This window comes from Falco punctatus (assembly GCF_963210335.1).
Source record: "Falco punctatus genome assembly, chromosome: 6".
NCBI lineage: Eukaryota > Metazoa > Chordata > Aves > Falconiformes > Falconidae > Falco > Falco punctatus.
Window position 1 is genome coordinate 91,034,701 of NC_137585.1, and position 20,996 is coordinate 91,055,696.

A 20,996-nucleotide genomic window follows, 5' to 3' on the forward strand; every position below is an offset into this window, starting at 1 on the left:
CTTTTCCGAAAGCCCTAAACCTCTGCCTGACTACCTAGGGAATGCACCTATATTTAGAATTTTCCATCATGTTGCCAGTGCCTCCATCCCATTTTTTAGGTGCTGCAATAACTCGGCTGGAATCACGTCAGAAGCACTCCAGCTCTTGCCGTGCTCCTGATTTAGGTTAATAGTAAACACCCTACAGTTACCAAAAGCAGCAAAGCTTCATCAACAGTGATGCTCAAGAAATGCCAACCTCCGCTAAGTAAACTGATCTGGATTCCTAACAGTTCTTTCGATGACATTAATAAAATAAACTACTGATGGCACCACCACTACAACTTTGAGAAAATAAAATGTCTTGAATGAATGTGAATTAAGTTTTTTTTAAGTACTGTTGTATCCACTACTCTCACAAAGAAGGTGCTATCACCAAAATGTTAAAAAATAATAAATAATATTATATTTAGCAAAATGTTAAAAAAGCAACAGGCTCAGTTTATTGCATTGTATCTAGTTCAAGGGATTTTAGGGCCAGCTAAAGTTTCAGCAACCTTCTGAAGATATAAATAATTGATCTCTCTTTAAAATACCCTACACTGAACTCTACTCTCCACTCATACAGAACTAGCCATGAACATCCTCTAAATATTTCAGATAGATCAGTTACCAGAGTGCAATGTAATTAGCTTATAGCCATTAACATAGTTAAGAGGAAATGAAATGCACAGTATGAAAGGCTGAATTCTCAATGCATATAATTAGAATCTGATATCAAAGGCTGAAAAACCCCCATACTAATCACTCTGTGGCTTTCTCTGCAAAGAAGCTATGCATAACTGCAAGCAAATAATCTGGGAGGAAATAACAACCAGGAAGGTAAAAGAAACCTATAATTTAAAGTGCTATTCATACTCAGGTATCATCTCATCTCATGATTTACTTATTCACCATTACCACGATCATTTACAATATAACCAGAACTGGTCAGATGGCACAAAAGTTTAAGGTGAACAATTCACAAAATTATACAGTTCAGTCTATTTGTACCTTGTGACAGGCAGAGACAACAGAAAGAACACAAGAACGCATGTATAAAATTAAAAACAAACCCCAGACAATTTCTCCAAAATACACGCAGCTAATGCAATCTGACATAATTATACCTCCTGCAATGAATCAAATCAACCAGCCAGAAAAATGAAGGAAAAATACTCTCCTTCTCTTAAACATCCAGTTTTTGCAGGCCCAGTCTTTTCATACCTCTGGCAGTCCTGATAATAAAAGGATTATTTGGATGGATGATCATGAGGATCAATGAATTGAAGAGAGAACAATGAGGTGTTCTGGACAAGAGTCTAGCTGGCCAGTCCCACTAGGCATACCCCAGCCTAAGAGTATTTCTGATTTTTATCACAGCAGTGTACCGCAATACGCAAGGCAGTTTCCCTCTTTTAGAACAATCCCAATTTATTCACGATTTTGCAGATAGGAAGTGAGACCTTACTTCACAGAGAAGAGTATGTATAAACAGTGAAGCCTCTAGAGCAGAGGCTGCTTTTGGTCTGGGTTTCTACAATGCTTAGCTGTCCATGGCATCATCTTTTCCATGCACTGGGATATGAATATGCAAGTAATACTAGAGCAATCGTGTGTCTCTGGTGAAATACCCTGCCAACAGGTCAGAGGTCACACATTGCACTGACCTCCCTCTCTAATCCTCTGTGCAACACTGCATTACACAGGACAAATGTGACAATGCAGAAAACAGAGATGCACTATGTATATGGATACATGGAACATTATTATAGCCATTTTATATGCATTATAAGTACCTGAAGTGGCCACAAGGGAGCTGTACTAATCTCTAGCAGAAACTAAAATTGATCGGATATAATTAATGCAAAACGTTAGGCAGATAAACAAGCCTGGAAAAGTCTTCCCTCTTGGGAAAGACACGCTCCCATCTAAGCCAGGCTAGTGCACGCATGCTGAACTGCAGAAAAAACCTACCTGCTACATGCTACCACGACAGAACAAAGAACTAGAAATTCAGTGTTCTGGGGACTACAGAGCAGGATTTGCAGGAGAGAGTCATCTCAGCTACAAGTTACTCGTCCAAGTCTGAGTTAGTCACCCCAGGCTCTCTTTGTAGCCAATGGAGTCCTCTAGTGAAATAGTACCTCCAGTAGGTCTCATGCCTTAACTATTTGTCCTAGGACACAGGACGACCAGCTGCAGTGACCTGAACTGGAAGACTACTGTGTATTGAGGAGTTAGCGATCCTCAGAACGGCTGAGCTGCGTGGGCACAGGCCTGTGCTACACTTGGCTGCACTACGTTGGGCTGTGCTGTACCTTTAACTTGGCCTTCAGGCTTGTGCTGTGCTGTAGCTGTCGCTTGGCTGCAGGACAAATTTTGCCAGCTAATCATAACAGAGGCGCCTGCAAACAACTCCCACTTGGCACCAGCAATTGCACCGCCTGCTTTATCTTGAAGTGAAGCAGCGTGTTCTCATGCTAACTTCCTTTTGTTTGACAGCAGAAATTATAAATGGAATTGTTTACTTCTAAGAAAATCCTATCAGAGTGCTAAAGACCATAATGCCAGCGAACCTTAGCATGGATGGGATCAAGTGCAGCAGGCCATGCTGTGACTAGAGGTCCACCTGATGCTGTGCAATGCTGGGTTCCTAGCACTGGATGGGATGTTAAGTGCCACAAAGATGATGAAGAGACGGAGCATCTCACGAGGAAAGGCTGAGAGAGCTGGGACTGTTCAGCCTAGAGAAGAGAAGAGAAGGCTCCAGGGGATCTTATGTATATAAATACCTGAACGGAAGGTGCAAAGAAAGTGGAGCCAAGCTCTCTTCAGTGGTGCCCAGTGACAGGACCAGAGCCAGTGGGCACAAATTAAACTAGGAGAAGCTATCTAAGCATCAGGAAACAACTTTTCACTGTGAGGGTGATCAAGCACTGGAATAAGTTGCCCAGAGAGGCTGTGGAGTCTCAGTCCCTCGGAGATACTAAAAAACTGTCTGGACATGGTCCTGGGTAAACAGCTCTAAGTGGCGCTGCTTGAGCACAGGGGCTGGACCACATGACCTCCAGAGGTCTCTTCCAAACTCAACCATTCTGTGATTTCCTGATTCTTTATGCTATCAACTTATTCCTTATCTCTAATAAAAGGATTTTTAATTAATTCATTAGAGAGTTTGAAGACCTTTCTTACTGGCATCACCAATGAACACCTGTTGCATTGCAACAGCGAATCACCCTCCGGAGGTAGACAGTTTGCTCAGTATGAAGCTCACACAAGAATGTCTAACTTCTAGCTGCCTAACTGAACATGGACGAATTCTGCCTTTGGCGTATGAGTTGATGGTTTACGGCTTTAATTTGTTGGGGATGGGAGTTGAACGCTTGTGTAAAAAATGGCTAATGCTCATCTCTCTGCAAGATGGGTAGTTACTAGTGAATACTGCGTTGTCTCCAAGAAATGCAGAACAGAACCACCGTGCCGAACAAAGCTTACATTTACCTTGGAAAGCACAGTGAGTTGGAGAAGGGACACGGGGCGAGATCCTCAGCCTGCAGGCAGGCAAACACAGGACTATACCCCAAGAAATGTGTCCGAGCAAGCAGACCATGGGGAGGCTGGCAGAGGACTGAAGGTCCAGTTCACCTTGGAGCTGGGACAAAGTTCTGGAGCTCAGGACACCGAGGCAGGCAAAAGGCAGGGCCTGTAGTGCATGGGAAAGGACTACCACCTTCCCTTCAAGAGGGAGGTATTGGCTGTGCCTGCTGTCTGGGTATTTAAAAGCATAGGGCACTGTAATGACAGTTCCTGATCGAAAACTGTCATAAGAAGGAGGAGAAAGGACTTAAGGACTTATTCCCAGGGAAGACTACACAGTTGTTATTAGGGCTTTCAGCTGTCCTATCCTCACAAACAGTGGCATCCTTTCAGTCTTTTCATATCAAGCTTTCTATGCCAGGCAGGTTTTGCAGTTTATTTTCTTCAGTGCTTCCCAGCGTTACATAGCCAAGTTGCTTCTCATAATTTGATATGCATAAGGCATTTGAAGCATGCTTTTTGACAGTCCTAGGTAAAACATTAATGAAATTGTAAACATTTGTCATTCTGTTCATCTGTCAAAGATTCTATGTTGCACAGCTGCAACATAGGGCATTAAGGTGGAGATAACTGCTAATTACACTTCTCTGCAGAAACAAAGTCATGTAAATGCAACCACCAGATTACTCCCTAACATGCAAGTTTGTCCATACCATACGTTACACAACAATCTCAGTTAACCTCTAGGTGAACTTGTTCCCCTGGCACTGCTATCAAAACTAAATTTTAAAGGTAAGTGGACTGTTTGTTTCAGCAAAATGAACCTAGCACAGATTAAATAGATTGTCAGTTGCTTTGCTGGATAGATCCTATAAATACCAGCCACATACTCCGTTCTTATAGTGTCTAGTGACTTCATATTCATAAAATGTTTGTCAAGCTTAACCTGACTATGTACTTAAAATTTTCAAAGCTTACTTTTCCCAGCTTTTAAATGAAGCTCCATAAACAGTCTGGCATATACATGGATGTCTGGAAAGGTGGTACAGGCAACATGGAATTATTGGTGCTGAATGGACACTGGATATTCAAAATTCTATAAGCAGCAGCAGGTGGGGGGTGGAGGCATTGCAAGCTCACGCTGGCAAGAACATGGTCTTCAAAACGCATTATGCAACACAGAGCAGCTGATTGCCAGAGATCCTAGTAGAAATATTCCTGCAACTGGGCGTCCTCGCAGACAAAAATTTAGCTCTTTTGAAACATTGAGGAAAACATTTCAAAAAAATGTAAATGGAGGAAGTTCTACTTATTAGTGACACCCATTTTTGTGCTGGAGCCAAAACAGGATATACGTGCTTAGTACTGAAGCAATACGCAAAATAGGAGGAATACTGCTTTGATTACAAGAATGGATTTCACCTTTTAGTTGCATACAGGTCACGGTATTTAATCAGACATGCAGCTGGCAGCACTTTACATTATACTTCTGTGTATCTGTCGCTTGGTAGAAATGCAGTGAGCTACTGAGTGGATCTTACTTCTCTGAATGACCAATTTCTTGTACACATCACAAATAAAAGGGACTTGGCTCACACCACGTTAAAAGACCACATTGTGCTTTAAAGTGAGACAACTCCATGAGCCTGGAGAACGAAGTCTCTCTATCTATACAGAAGTTGGTAGTAATAGAACCTGCTTCAACCGAAAAGACCACCAGCAGGTAAAGAGACAATACTGAAATCTCTAAACCAAATCAAGCCTGGACTTCCCTGGTGATTCAAACTTGTCAACAAGGGTCTTCATTTGTATCAAGCGTGGTACTGGCTTCTGTGCTTCAGACTACTGCCCAGTAGGAAATGCACTGGTCTCCATATGGAGTAAAAGTTGAGTATGGTACAACACATGTCAATCCCTCACCCACATATGTCCTCCACAGCCACAGCTTGCTCCAGACATACCCCCAGGCTGAAGGGACTGAGGGTCCAAAACCTTGAAGCATGCTGAAGTCCTTCACAATCATCACTTCAGCTGTAGCCTTTAAGATTAGTGTTGGATTTATGTAAATACATTTTAAATCTAAACCAATGCAGCAAGCTGACTAAAGCCTTCAGTCTGGGATTTCTGCAACACTTTGCCTAATAACAGGAAAGACTTGTGAGCTGTGCTTTAATTAGCTGACTCTTGCATCTGGCCAGTAAGGCAAACACCTTGCATGGCTTGAGAGGGAGTAGCAGCTAATCCATAAAGCCATTTTCCACCTCTGTAGGTGAATCTTGTTCACAATGTGCTGCCAAGAGGTACTGTCATTACCTGGGATCAGTTAGCACATAGACCTAATTAAAAACCTTCAAACTTTACAGCTTTAAGCGAGCCTTCAGTAGAAATGGAGAGGTCTCCCAGTGATCTTGGCAGGCAAAGCTTCAGCTAACCCACAGGGCAGCAAGACAAGAACTTTTCTGTTCTCGGTGAGACAAGACAGGACTTCCTTCTATCAGTGAGAAGTGCAAGCGTTTCTATACAAGTCCCAGTAAGCCGAAATCGTAAAAGCTATGCCCTGGCTGAGGGGACAGCTTAACAGCCCTCTCAGATGCAAGGCCACACTTTTTAATCAACAGCAAAATACTGAGTTAATCTGTCTTGAATTGATCAATTTGAAAAAGGGAAAAGGAAGATATAAAGTAGCAGCTGATTTTTAAAGCAAACCTCTATGAAAACAGTATGCATAACTGAAGTATGTTATGTTTTGTGTTAACGTTATCTAAACACAGACCTTCTTCTCACCTGTCTGATATGTGGCGAACTTTACAAATAAACATATTTAAAAGGAGCACTATGAACTTGATAACAATAACAGATAGATGCAGTGTGCAGGGAAGCAGATATCTATATAGCGTGACATGAACGGATGGCAAAGTCCTGAAGGAACACGTCAATGTGGTGGGGCACTATCAGCAAAATGCTGAAGGGCAATTAACTGCTAGTGCACTGTTGGCATGTGCAGAGTACAGCTTAACTCCAGCTGACCCAACTGAAAGGATCATAGTTAAAGAAAGAGCAGTATGACCTGACAAGAAATAAGGATGTGCAAAATACAACATAGCATAGAGACATCTGAGCCATCTAAATGAGATGAGGCAACAGAACTAACACAGGCGTATTTGCAAGCACTTCATTTGGGCTACTTCTCTTAACAGACCACATACTAATGAGGAAGTAGTCTAACACAGAAGAACCATACATACTACATATGCACATACTTTCATATGTAATATAGGGTATCTGAAAGTGAACACAACAGTTTTTGTAAGATCAAATTGTTTAGGCAATCAAGATTTGTCTTAGGAAACAACCTCATCTTAATGACAGTGGCCACTACTAACTATCTTCACGCTTAAGATAACAATCTTCAAAGTTCATGTGCTTATAATGTAAAAATTACTTTCATAATTTCATTATTTATATCTCTTAGAAGCGAAATATCCTTGCTTGGTTTCATCCACATGATGAATATCCTTGGCCTACCTGAAGCAAATCACATCAGACATTTGGATTACTCAACAGAGCCAAGGAGAAGAAATATATCTTTGCAGCTGATGCAACTTTGTTTAGTAGCCAAGGATATTTTTAGAATGCAGAAGGAAAAACACCAGACAGAAGAAGACTTGTAAAGGAACCCCAGATAAAATACCCGAAACAGAGCAGACATGCAAAACCAAACAGCTTAGGAGGGCCAGATAGACCTTTGAACCGTTACGTTCCGTACTGTCCTAACATTAATAAGAAGGCAACAAGATATAGGTACATAAATCTTAAATTATGAAGAACAAACAACATTTAGTACTAGTATATCTTTGCTTGCCTCCATATTAGCATCTGACAAGCCTGGTGTTGAAGGAAAGAAATATTAGAAATCTGTTTGAATGACCAGTAGAAAGAGAGCGAATACAGAATTGAACCATCACTGTGACCACGGAGAAAGCGGTCAGGGCTGGTTTTCTACTAGAATGGTGCACAGAATTACAGAGAAACTATGATTACTGCTGGAGACACACACCCTTCTCATGAAAATACCCACATTAACAGTAGAAGCAATCTGGAGAGAAAAAATCAGTAATAATGGATGAGGAGAAAAAAGTACAATGGATTAAGAATTACTCTGAGCTCTACAAATGTGAATCAGTCCTCAAAAAAGACAGAGAAAATGCTGATGGACATTTTAGCTAGGAAGACTGAAGAGTCGTGATAGAAGGTTACAGAACCAACACAGACTGTGTGAGACATCCCTCCATGCAAATAAGACAATAAGACACAGCTGGCAGAAAATTATTATTAATGACTTATATCAGTAACCCAGTGGTAATTACAACTTTACTGCAGCTTTATGGTGCAGAAACATTGAGAAATATTCCTGTGCTGTTGTCAAGGTAACCTGCAAGTATGTAGGTGTGCAATTCTGCTGGCATTTGAATCAAATGAGGGAGAACTAAGAAAATGAGAGCCAACGTGCAGAATCTGTTTCCTTACAACTGAAAAAGCTGAAATTTTTAATTGGAAAGCAAGAAGAGCTGGAGTAAATGTTAGGAGGAATCGTATGCTACAGCTCACTAATTCCACAGAGGTGGAGTCTCCTTCCATGTTTAAGACCAACAGAGTAGGAACAGGACACAGTCTGGAGAAATCAGACTACCTTCGGATGTGGTGCTGATATACTATGAAAAAGATTGACTGCTGCTTCAGTTCCTTCAGTGCTACATATACATCTTATGGTCATATCTGTAGCATTGGTACTCATGCTACCCCTACATATTTTTTTAATTATTTATTACTTAAAATGATTTTTCTGAATTCTGGTTTGAATCACAATTCCTTATCAACTAGAGACCCACAAGCATTCATTTTTTCATTCATGCTACCTTCTTGACCAGTTAATTAAAAGAGGAATGCAAAGAGGTTGTTAACACAAATGAATTTTACTTTGCAAAAGAGGGATAGAGATGTAGAACAGCTAAGAGCACACACTCTGCCAGTTATGGATGCTCCAACGAGATGTGACAACTTGTTGAGCTGTGACAACTTGTTGAGCTGTGACCAGTTGCTAGCACTTATCTATCTTTGAAAACAAGCTGTTTCTGGCACCAATATGATGCTGGACTGCTTAAAACCTCTTAAAGCCTCCCTCTTTCCTGCCCACCACCCTCTTTAACAGGCTTGTCAGAGACAGTGGCAGAGCCCCACTCAAAGAAATTCCTGTGCTTCTCTCTCCCTGCCCCCCAAAAGGGCAGTTCGTCCATCAGCATCCACTAGAACCATGACTGATTAAGGGCAAATTCTGCATGGCCTGGCCCTATATAAGGGGAGAAGAAGAGAAAAAAATCTCACAATGATTCACAGTAACATCTAAAAAAAGCAATATAATGACCACAAGCAATCTAAAAAGGGTCTCTCAAGGCTGTTTTAAAACCTACATACTGCTAAGTAAAGCTAACTAGAAAACATTTGCAGTGCTGATGAAATTTGGTGTATACAATGAGATAATTCACTTTTTAATAAATTATACTTTTGTGTGTAGCTTTTGAACTCAGCAAAAGCACATGATTTCCCACACATTTCTGGCATACTACACTGGAACATTACAAACAGAGATGAAAAAATAATCTTTTCAGTGAGCTCCTATTTACTGTGGAGTATTTCACTACTTAGTACTGACTGTATTCTCTACCATTCGCTGTGTGCAGATGAGGTTCCTACGTTTGATTCAGGAGGCTGATGCAGAATTAAATTCAGCCACAGGCACACAGGAGTAAGCTCTTACCAGGCTCAATGGTAACTGCATCCACCCATGGAGAGCCATCACCCATATTCTTGGACCAGAGACATAATGTATACACTTCAACACAGTGATGTCATTCTAACTCGCTGCTCTGACGGACATCCACCAATTCAAGAGCCTTCTGCTATACCACAGTTTTCACCTACCCACCAAACGAAAGAGTAAGGTAGATTGAATCCAGGTGATACTGTCCTCCCAGATCCTCTCAGTCTGGAACATACATTTTACCTAAAGTTATGCTGAAATATATACATGATAAAACGCAGGTAGGGCACTATCCCAGTCTGCATATTTATGTCTAAAAAAAGATAAACAAATAGAACGTACTCCTGACCAAGTAGCAATTTGCACAGGGTTAATAAGCAAAATGGCTGCACCAGCAGGATCTTCCAAAACAAGCTGCTTTAATTTTTGAACTTCAGAACAATTTACAAACCACAACACAAATTCTAAATGTTTTCTAGACCCAGAGACAGAAAAAAACCCCACCCAACTGAATGTGTAATTTATTTAGGCCATAAATAAATGAACTGTTAAAACACTCAGAAATGGAATACAGGCAGAAAAAAAAAATAAATGCCTGGACCATAGAAGGCAATCCACACAAAAGCTCTAAAAATCCAGCAGATCTGTTGCAAATCTGGTCCAGAAATATATAAACTTCAACTTAAAACTGAATCTCCTTCAAGTAATTCTTAAGACTCTGTAAGCCCAAATAACAAATATACTGGGCAAAAAAGCAACTCGGGATCCTCAAAGATCCTAACAAACAAATCTGATTGACTGCTGTCCTATATCAACACCTTCAGCCACACTCATCCACAAATCACTACAAGATTCAGTCTCACAGCCCCTTCCCAAACACAAGACACTTACTAGTGACAGGCGACACTTCTGAGCCTACAGAACCCATACTGACACAGCTGAACTGTCCCCCAAATTAATTCTTAAATCTTCAGCCACAGTAGAGGTGCAGTACTTTTGAAGAAGAGCCCTCTGTGTCACTCATTGTCCCATCTACCCAGACACTGCTCTGTCCCTTGGGAGGGAAATACCTCAGTACTGCCTAAAAAACCCTCCACAAGTGCAGAGCTCACAGCGAGCCAAGCCATAGCAATGTCTCTTAGATGTCCCGAAGACATCACAGCAACACCCTTTCTCCTGAGGATGCTATTAAGATGGGCTGCATACAAATGATACCTTCAGGGTACACTGCAAAGACAATATGCCAATCCCTACATGGCTTTGGTCACAAAGGGCTGCAAAGATGCTGACTGAATCTCAGACCAGAAGTTTTGAAATGTTCCAAAGAAGAGGTCTGCTGGACAAACTCCTCTAGCACTGCAAAGTTAGGGGAAACAGCTAACAAGGAACCGTTTTTACAGGAACGAAAACCTATCAGATATGATTCAACCCTCTCAACCAGTACCCCGGCAAATTTGCCTGAACGCAATGTGAGACTGTCTCCTCGCATGGAAAAAAAAAGGACACAAGTAAAAAGGAAGGGCTGTAGGCAAGCCAGCCTCAGATGTTGACCTGAGAAGGGCCTGGGATCATACAGAAGAGAAGCTGAAACTGAAGATTTTCGGCAAGAAAAAAGTAACTCAGAATAGCTTTTGTTCTGCCTAAGAATAAAACTGATTTTAAGAATGTCCTGCACAATGGGAATTCTGAAATATTGTTCTGAAAAACATTATAATAAAACATTTTGCTCCAAATTCCTGAATGAAACCCTCAAGTGGCTCAGAAAAATGACAATGGCTAGCAATAAATTATGTATATTTGAAAAAAATGATAGATAAATGTTTTCATTACCTTCACCTGCAGCAAGAAAAATCTACTTATCAGTAATAGCTTGTACTTTTTAAACAAGACTACAAACTGTACCATGAATACTTCTTTTGCCCATGGGAAGAAATGAACTACAGAAAGCAATCAAAGATTCTCAGTGTTTGATTTTGCTTTTGCAAAACAACCTAGCTAGAAGTCTCTAAGGAGATATTCCAGAATCAATTGCCTTACATTATGTTCTGAGAGTCCAACAGCAAGTCAGAATACAAAAAAAGCAAGAGAAAGCCATGTTTCCCTTAGTGAAATGAGCACATATTATTAAAAAGGCAATTTGCAGTTAATATGGGATTGGATTCTGGTCTCAGTAGCGTAGATGTTGATGTTCTGAAAATTATTTTAAACAACTCAACATTTAGGAACCGAACCACTCACTTGTTTTGATCTTTTGTTTTAAAGTGAAATCAGAATTAAGATCTATTAGGTCTATTTCAAATTTCTTTCCGATTCTAGTCTGTTCCCATGATCCAAATCATCCAAGACTTCACCTATCAGGGAGCACAGGCCTCATCACAAGTGTATGTAAGTCCTTTCCAATGACTGAAGATTTACATCACCAACAAGAAGGGAATTTTTTTTTTTTTTTTTAGCATTCTCCTTGCACCTGAGGCTGTGCTTACCACCTTTTAACTCGGCTATACATATCACAGATTTGACTCTGCTTTTGTCATTGTCAAATTCAGGTAACCAGAAAAAAGGTATCACCTTGAGCAAAACACATACCTTTGTGGTATATAAAACATGTGCTGTGGAGGGGGTTTGTAGAGAACTCCTTCATACACAGGCCACAAACCACTTAAAATTCTGAAGAGGGAACTCTTTCCACAGCCATTGGGTCCAGTGATTAAAAGATTCATCCCCTCCTGGACCTACAACAGCAATGAAAATACCAAGATGTTACTATGCAGTGTATGTGGCACCAGACAGTCTAAGACCCCCTAGAGGGAGATATGTGAGCATTTATATCAAATTATCAACCCATTTCATTAGTTACCTGCACACATTTATGCAACTATTCTGGAAACAGTGGCATTAGATACAGTATGTGGGTTGATATAATGAATATAATTTCTATAATGTCCGAATATTTCTATAAACTATACTGACCATATCACAATGTCAATAAACCACAGCCAGTATCAATTATTATAAGGCAGATTGGGTCCAAAGGTGTTAACAGCATACAGAGCAGTTCTATGACCATCAGTGACATTAACTTAAGCTATGGCAGTCCTATCAAATTACTTGGAAAATTTACTCCACATTGTCCCTTCCTGCTTAATTACCAGCGTTATTCTGGCTGTGATGCACTTGGTTACACTCATTTGAATATTACCCTGCGTTTATATGAGTGTATATTTAGGCATAATCCCAATGTCATTGTCTATGCTTTACATAAATATATTGACCGTTATATTTTCTGTTTTGTCTCTTGAGCCAAATGAATAAATATAACTGTCTCCTTGACCTTAAAGTTGTAATTTTACAAATCTGAAATTCCTACACTGAAGCCATTGCAAGTTTTGCCACAGCTAGGACCCTGTCCTCCTAGTTGCTAATACCTATACCAACAGAGCTAGCAAGAGGAACGCTCTGCTTTAGCTAAATCAAAGGACCTGCTGTAATTATTCATGTTAGTGTTCTTATAACTTCAACTCTTTTTTAAAATAATAACATCTGCACTGGAACATAAGATCAGGATATATATGGGAGTAATTTAGCACAGGTCATCCATTAAAATCGTGAGCAGGTACTGAGTGGTATCTGGAACAGCCTTTTAAAAACAATACAAGTTCTTACTGAGTAAAGACTCCACGGTTGGGCTTGTGAACTATCTGTCAACTATTAGTACTGCTCTTTGTAGTGATCAAGCAAAACTACATACTCAGTCTTCACTGTTGCTGTGAACTCAGACTTTTAAAGAAGCCTACGTGAGTAAAGTATCCCAATTGCACTGAAATTAGGTAAAGATGGATGCAGACTCCCATATACACCTTTGAAAATCTCAGGTCATTTTTTCACCTGGCAACCTCACCAGAAATCCTCTCTTCTCTTTCCTTGAGCAGGATAAACTACACATGTCTGCCTCTATTGAGCTACTATGCCTACCTTTCTGGACTTCCCCTTTTTTCCATATGCTCCTCCAAGTACTTAACATAAGGTACATGAATTCTGTGCTGTTTATGTTAAAGTGATGGCAACAATCAGAAGATTCTTGCATATCATCTTACTTTGAAGTTTAGTCTGGAAACCACCACATCGCCATTCGGAGTAATAATAGGAACATTTTCACAAATAATTCCATGATCAACATCAATAACTTTCCCTAGAAAGAAAAAAAAATAAAATATTAGTTTGTGAAACCTTCCATTAAGCAATGATATGTGACAGTCTCTGTGCACAACTGAGAAGTATAAGATGGTAAGTTTCAAACAACTCTTTTTATGTGCTCCACGTTCCCCTAGTGGAAAATCTGGATAATAAATCTTAGCTAGTCAGAAAGACACTGTCAGCAGTAGCCAAGAATGCGCAATGAATCCTAAATTTGATCATAAATGTAACGCACAGTATGCATCGTAAATATATTATGCGCTATAAAGACACGTTTATTCACATTCTACCTGTATTTACTGTATTTTGTTTTAAATAGGTGGTCAATACCAACCAGCAAAAGAGATCAAGGACAGCCTTAGCCACAGGCACACCAGTTTACTTGCTCTTGAGGATTCAGTTAGAAAACAGAATTATGTTCACTACCAGCTCTGAAACTCAGAGCCCAGTTCAGCCTCTGCCAGCAACGAGAGCAAAGGAGAAAACATTTAATGGCTTGCTTCCATCTAATTTTGAAGCCACAGACACTATAAATGTGTCTTGTAAGTATTTGTGGAAACCCATATAACATTACACTCCAGTAGCTACACTTACTATTTGGATTTCTGGCAAATTCAAATATACAGTCTCAATCGGACATTTGGATACTCTGTAACACAAGAACTTTGAAATAAATTCTTCTGGAAACAGTAAAAAAGTGAAAGCAACTCTTAACTTCTCAGTTGCCTGTTAATGGACTTCTCTAACACAGCCCGCACAGCTGGGCTCCTAGAAAAATAACAGAAACTACTTCTACAGAGAAGATGCAAAGTAAAGAGATTTCTCTTTGTATTAGAAGGCTGCTATTTTTATAACTTTGACTAATCTGAACAAAGGAAAACGGAACTAAGGAAAAGCTCAGTTTATTACAAGAGGATCTGGTAGCATTTCCTTCAGTTAAGGTTAGTTTTACATTTCCCATCAAGAGGTTCTTTGTTCAATTGCTTCTGACTTTGCCCAACTATAACAACCTGGGCAAAAATTTCTGTGCCATGTCCAAGCACTTTTTTTTTTTTCCCCCATAAAATAAGTTCTATTTAAAACAGTTCTGTGGTGTCCAACATGAGAGTATGGAAAATGGAAAGTGTTTTGCTGTTAATGAAAAATTACTTGGATAGAGTGGAGAAATTCTAGTTAAAATAGATCTATGATAAAAAATAGTAAGCCAAGTAAGTAATAAGTAAATTTCATTCTCATAACTTCACAGTGTTTGATTGCAACTTCAGCATGCTTTTAAAGCATATTTATGTGTAATCAGAAATAAAATTTGACAGTATTTGTACAAGATGTACAAAATTTTATTTCAACTTTAAAATTCTGAATTATTAGACACACTATGTATAAGGCAATATTATTATCTGTTAAAAATATCCTAATAGTTTTCATATTTTCACAATGCTTTTATTGACAGCAGTAAAGGCCAGGCACAAAACAGACATCCCTTAGTTACATGAACTTACATTGGATGATTCAAAAGGAAATAAATAGTATGTGTTCAAAGAGCCTTTGGGGAAGCTGAATTATGGTTTGTCTTTTCTAACAATGCAGACACCTATACGTTATGGGAGCACGTGCACTTTTATCCACATACAAATCCACTCTGCAGGGGATTTCTGAAGTATCAAGGAGGAAAAACCAGTATTACAATGGGACTTGTCATAAAAAGCGTGGAGCCTGTGGCCTAGATTCATCTGGCCTAAATTCTACTTAAGTCCTTGTGCACAATGCTTGGTCTTGGCTAGCTGCCTCTGAGAGCCTACAACCAGTCAGAAGCAAATGCTAGTCACCACTTTGGAAGAAAATTCAGGCGGGATGAAACATGTGACTGTAGTGGAATCAAATCTTGGGAAAAGATTGCAGAGAAATAAGGAGTGGAATATAAGTACACTAGACGAAAAGGGAACGAGAGCATGAAGAGCATGCTTGCATATCTGAACTGTATTTGGTTTTGTTTTTAAAACACAGTTATCTAAAAAGAGCTCCCAAATGACTTTGTCGATCCAGGAACTACAAACCTTTTCTCTTGTACATGACAAAACGTAACAGTTACAAAATGTCATTTCTTTTAATGTCAGCCAAATATTACCAAGATCGACAAGATTAAGACATCAGCTATTTCCACAGCTACCCACCACACTGCATCAGACTGTTCGATATGAAGAACCTTGTCAGGGGACCTTTGAGAAATCTATGCTGAAGGGCAGCACTGTTGAAATTGCTGGAAGAAATTATTTCATAAAGAGCACTTTGGTGCCTTCAGCTCCACCAAGGTTTAAGTTTTCAGAAGCCAAAGGGAGGGAATATGGCTTTTCAACACCACAGAGGGGAAAAGCAGAAGGGGTGCACTGGGAAAATTGGGAAAAGCCCATTGTAAAAGCTGCTTTTAAGTATCTCGGAGAGAAGCTGGACGCAATAGGAAGAGAGAGGTGTCACATAATGGAGCACAATAAAAAATAGATGTACACAGAAAATGCTTTGGGGAGAGTGCACACAGAAAGACAGTGGCACCAGAAGGACACAGGACAAAGATAGGAAAGGTAGGTATATATTGATCAGATCATTTGGGAGGCGAGGGGAAGGGCAAAGTTGTCAGCCCATTTTCAGTTGAAAATTTCCACTAAATTATGAAAAAATAAGCATAGGCTGATTCTTGGTCGCTGAAAACGAAGTAGTATTTTCATCAAAAACTACTGAACCAATCTGTCTTTCCCTCCTACCCAAACAAAATAATGTGGTGTTTGAAGACAAAAATATTACAGTCTCAGTTTTCTGAAAAAAATTGTGTCTCAGGAAAGCTGGCTATCTTCATGTAAGAATAATAATACCACCACCACCGATAACAGTGTAGCTGAAATGCCTTTTTCATTGAAAGTTTTCACAGAAAACAGTTACTTTGTGGATTAGAAAAGTACTGCACAAGCACAGAGTTACAAAACAGCAGGAAGTTAAAATGGAAGGTAACTTGGTCTCTGGTGTATTAAGGCTAGGAGGCTGATCTGTTGTAGAAACAAAACCTCTGTTCACGTCCTCTCCCACTGCACCGCCGCCTCCCCCCCGCTCCAGGAAATACATGCAAATATGCATTAATTACCTTTGATTTCCAAGGGCCCATCGATGTGCAATTCCACTTTATCTTCATTCTTGCTGTTGTTTTTAGACCCTTGAATAACAGCAGTTCTTTTGTAAATACCTCTCTTCACCTCATCAAAGACTGAAAACATGTTGTAGACACGGGCAGTGTAGCCTGCTAGCTCAGTAACCTGAGAAACGACAAATGCCTCATTTCAGTTATTCTTCACAAATTCTATAAATTAAGCGTTTGGCCAAAGATTCATGGAAAATCGTCCCGGCTATTCTGAGTCAGTGTTTCTCAAACGCTATTCTGGAAGGATCAACAATGCATCTTTCAACGCCTATCAATTTTCATTCCTTGAGATTCTGTGCTAACCCATATGCCATCCACAGCTCCTACAAGTCAGCAGACAGAGACAGTTTGAGGGGGACAGATTTCAGCCAGTGTAAGCTATGATAGCTCCAATAAATGAGAAGGTTGCAGGGACTGCTCTTCTCTGCAGATCAGCAGAGCCTTCACCCAACAGAGAATAGCTATTAGTATATCTGAAAACAGAGAGCCTATCACACCAGAGAAAAACAACATATCTGTGTTTGCCAGCAAAATAAAGGCCCACAGAAGTGAGAAAATTTGGCATCTATAACTTTTATGTCTACCTCCCTGCATTCCCAAAACCTCCTGTGGGAAAGGTGTGCTTTCTCTGTAAAACAGGCAGCATCAGAGCATCCTAATCTAAAACACAGTACAAAAAAGAAATTACTCTTCTGTCCACTGCATGCTAGAGTACCAAAGCTAAATCCAAGTTCTTGGCTTAGAACTGGACACTTTTAAGATGGTAAGGCCTCTCAAAAGGCTTTCTCCTTTCTTGGGTCCTTTTGTCACATTTTCCACCTGGTGAAGACAAGAACAAAGGATCTCTGGGCATGGTAACTTCCTATTGATGATACCACCAAGAACTCACAAAGAACTGCCTCCATCTGCTGGCAGCAAAGAATTAAACCTGGACATCTTATAAATGTATTATTTGATGGCTTTACAAGGATGAATTTTTATACTATATAGATAAGATAAGAATAGCAAGAAAATTAGTTCAAGATTATAAAATCATTGACTTGCTGTAGTTAAACACATAGAACCCATTACTGATTTCACCTGCTACAGCATACATAATTCCAAAATAAAATCCTCTATAAATTTCACTATTTGTGCCAGATTTAGAAGTGAGTGCTAGTTCTAGTCACATGGCCGTCACCCCACTGGAGGTTAACAAGTATACAACATCTCAAAAAATTCAGTTTAAAAAGAGTTATCAACGTTATCCATCAGCTGTATATTGTTCTGCATTGGTAATTGCCTCAACAGCTGTGAAAAATTGAGCTAACACCACCTAAGGCAGTAGGAAGCACACAGGAGCTGTAACATCATTCTCCAGACTGGAGTATTTCTAGCAATTTCAGTGGGAGCTCGTGCCAGGACTGAGTGCTCTGCACAGCATCAGCAGTGCCATTAGATGGAGAGAATCCTGCATGTGACGAAGGACACTTGCAGCAGCTGTGCACCAGGAGAAACACAAATGTAGTTAAGTTTCTAAACCACGACCCTACAAACCTGCTTTGTCAAAACACTAAATACTACCATCTAAACTACTGACCTGCAAAGGAAAGTTGAGCCTACCTCATCTGCACACTGAATTACATTGACTGGAGGAGACTGCTTTGGTGGATCAGGTGGGCAAGAACTGGCCCTTCACTACCACTTGAAGTGGATTGAAATACACTGTCCTTTGGAAACTGCCTGAACCACAAAATGGGAATGACAATGTGATTGAAGTACCACAGTGTCTCTTTAAAAAGAAGTATAAATGTAAAATTAAGATGGAAATTCATAGACTTGGTCTTTGATCTCATGCTGGCTAGATTGAGATCTCACCAGGTTATAAACAAAGTGAGTTTGTTCAGTTGTTCATACTACATTGTGGGTATTTTGTTTCCAAAAAATAAAACCACAATGTTTTTAAGCTCCCATGTACATTATATAAATAACTTAAATGTTGAAAATAAAATAGAAATTACATCAGTGTATACTAGGTTATCTGGTAGTAGCTTTAGAGCAGAGGCCAAGCAGGGGAACAGCTAATGGAGCATAGGTCAAAATCACAGTCCATTAGAAGAACACCTTCTGAGAAAAGCACATGCTCTGGCTTTGTCAGAGTCTGTATCCGAAGCTGCCAAACTACCCCTTCTCCTCCAGTTGACAAAGCTGTAGCTATTATGGCTGGATTCCAAGTAATAGAATCCATAGTCTTTGATTAGCTGCCTAGCTAATGCATGTCTCCTCACACAGCACTCCTCACACTGGGAAAAGTGGTCCCCACCAAAGGGATGAGCAAAACCAATTAACAAATGCAGAACAAACTTTCTGGAGAAAATGCTGAGGAGAATAACAGTACTGCCTCACTTTTCTTTTGCTTAACAGCTGGCATCTAGAGAAACCTCCCAAGAGAGACCATAGATGAAAGCCCAACTTTACTGGAATTTGGATAAGGACTTGAAACGTCTCTGATCTTCCAGATGAACATCCCATACTTCTAGACTATTTGCTGTCCCAAGGTGGATTTACTCCTGCTAGAATGTCTCTATTTTGCAAAATTACTTCAAATTTAACAGATTCACGATACTGAAAACAGCCCTACAGTTTAGGTGGCCAAGAAGTAAGTACTCAGTTCTCTTTGCATTTCATACAAGACATGACTGGAACAGGTTGCCCAGAGAGGTGGTAAATGCCCTATTACTGGCAAAGTCAGGTTGGACAGGGCTCTGAGCAAGCTGATCTGGTTGGAAATGTCCCTGCTCACTGCAGGGGGGTTGGACTAGATGACCTTTAAAGGTCCCTTCCAACCCAAACTGTTCTATGACACTTCCAGCAAAAGAGTCCCAATACATTGAAGGCAGACAGCTTGAATTCAGGTCTGTGCTCCAAACGGACCTTGAACCTTTATCACTGACATTCCAGGAACTCCTATTGCTCTCCGATGGCACCTGAGCACAGGTATTAAAAATGATATTTACATGTTGCACCATACTGGCAGCCATGCACTTTAGACTCCTTATCAACTTAACTCTAAAGATAAAATATCAGTTCAAAGATCTCCATGGATTTAGTTGCAATAGAATTTGTCTTTGAAAATTGCGGGGTTTTTTACATTTTATATTAAATGTAAATTCTGTTTTACTTTTTTCCTCTTCTGTTTCATGTATGACATGTACAGTACCTCTTTGTATGAAGACATAATCCTTTCAATAGCATCTGCTCCAGAGATCAGCAAGTTTCGTGATGTAGTAAAAGCTTCTGTTCTTTCACTAACCATTGCCTGTTTCTGTCCATCTTCCAATTCTAAAAGTAAAAGAAAGTTTTCTGTTAAAATATTCTTCTGAAAACTATCTCTAAAAATTAAATTGTGATTAGAATGTGAGCCATTATAGAGTAGCTTTTAAATTAAGAAAAAGTTAACTCTACAAAGACAACCTTTCAAAAAGAATTGCTGAATGTAGATTCAAATTCAAACGTAAACCCAAAAAGAACTGATAGCTTGGTAACAAAGAATAAGTGGGAGTATATGGAATTCACCTTCTTAGGCAAAACATGCTATTCTTTTATACTATTTGTCCATCTAGGTTATTTTCCTTTTGATATATCACTATTCAACCTAAATTTTTTAAAATATGAAAGAGTCAAACCTAAGCAATGATCTGAAACATAATTAATATAATTTTTACTACCTTTGCAATTATTCATTTTCAGCTTTACTTATTTACTGACTTCCTGTAAAAGGAGACATTCATATTGATGGAAATTTGGCAACATTGTTACATTTCTATAAAAAAGCAAGAAGCTCTTTTATTATCAAAGGCATGGTTTAACTAGGATACCTCTCTCTCACAACACTGTTCCTCTCTACATCTGACTCCAGTAAAAGTTGTGATGCTTTGTTTATGACACTGTATCCTATTAGCAAGAAAATTCTTGCTCCATGTGAAGGAGTTGTCTCAAAAGAACATGTCAGCAACATCAGGTAAGGAGAAAACCGCAGCAGAAATCATAGAAGATACGTGAGAAATAAATCTGTTTATATTTAACATATCTACACATACTCTTGCTGCCATGTGAGCTACAGATTTAACAGCATAGTCAATTTGCAAGGTTTGCTTCCTGAAGGAATTAAGATTTTTTTTAAAACGGCTGAATGTTTTAAGACTGAATGTTGTTTCAGTGTTAATAGTTGCGTTACAAAAAAGAAGACAGCAATGAAGAAGA

General features: G+C 39.5%; 1 protein-coding gene across 2 annotated transcripts in view; it reads right to left on the reverse strand.

Moving 5' to 3' along the window:
* Window positions 1-20,996, reverse strand: part of ABCD2 (ATP binding cassette subfamily D member 2) — a 55,280-nt gene that overhangs the window by 22,826 nt on the left and 11,458 nt on the right. For both annotated transcript variants that reach the window (XM_080391753.1, XM_080391752.1), the window contains exons 3-6: window positions 19,954-20,075; window positions 16,701-16,869; window positions 13,471-13,565; window positions 11,963-12,108 (exon numbers count right to left, since the gene is read on the reverse strand). In XM_080391753.1, the coding sequence (XP_080247879.1) occupies window positions 11,963-12,108; window positions 13,471-13,565; window positions 16,701-16,869; window positions 19,954-20,075 (532 nt within the window). The remainder of the gene's footprint in view (window positions 1-11,962; window positions 12,109-13,470; window positions 13,566-16,700; window positions 16,870-19,953; window positions 20,076-20,996) is intronic.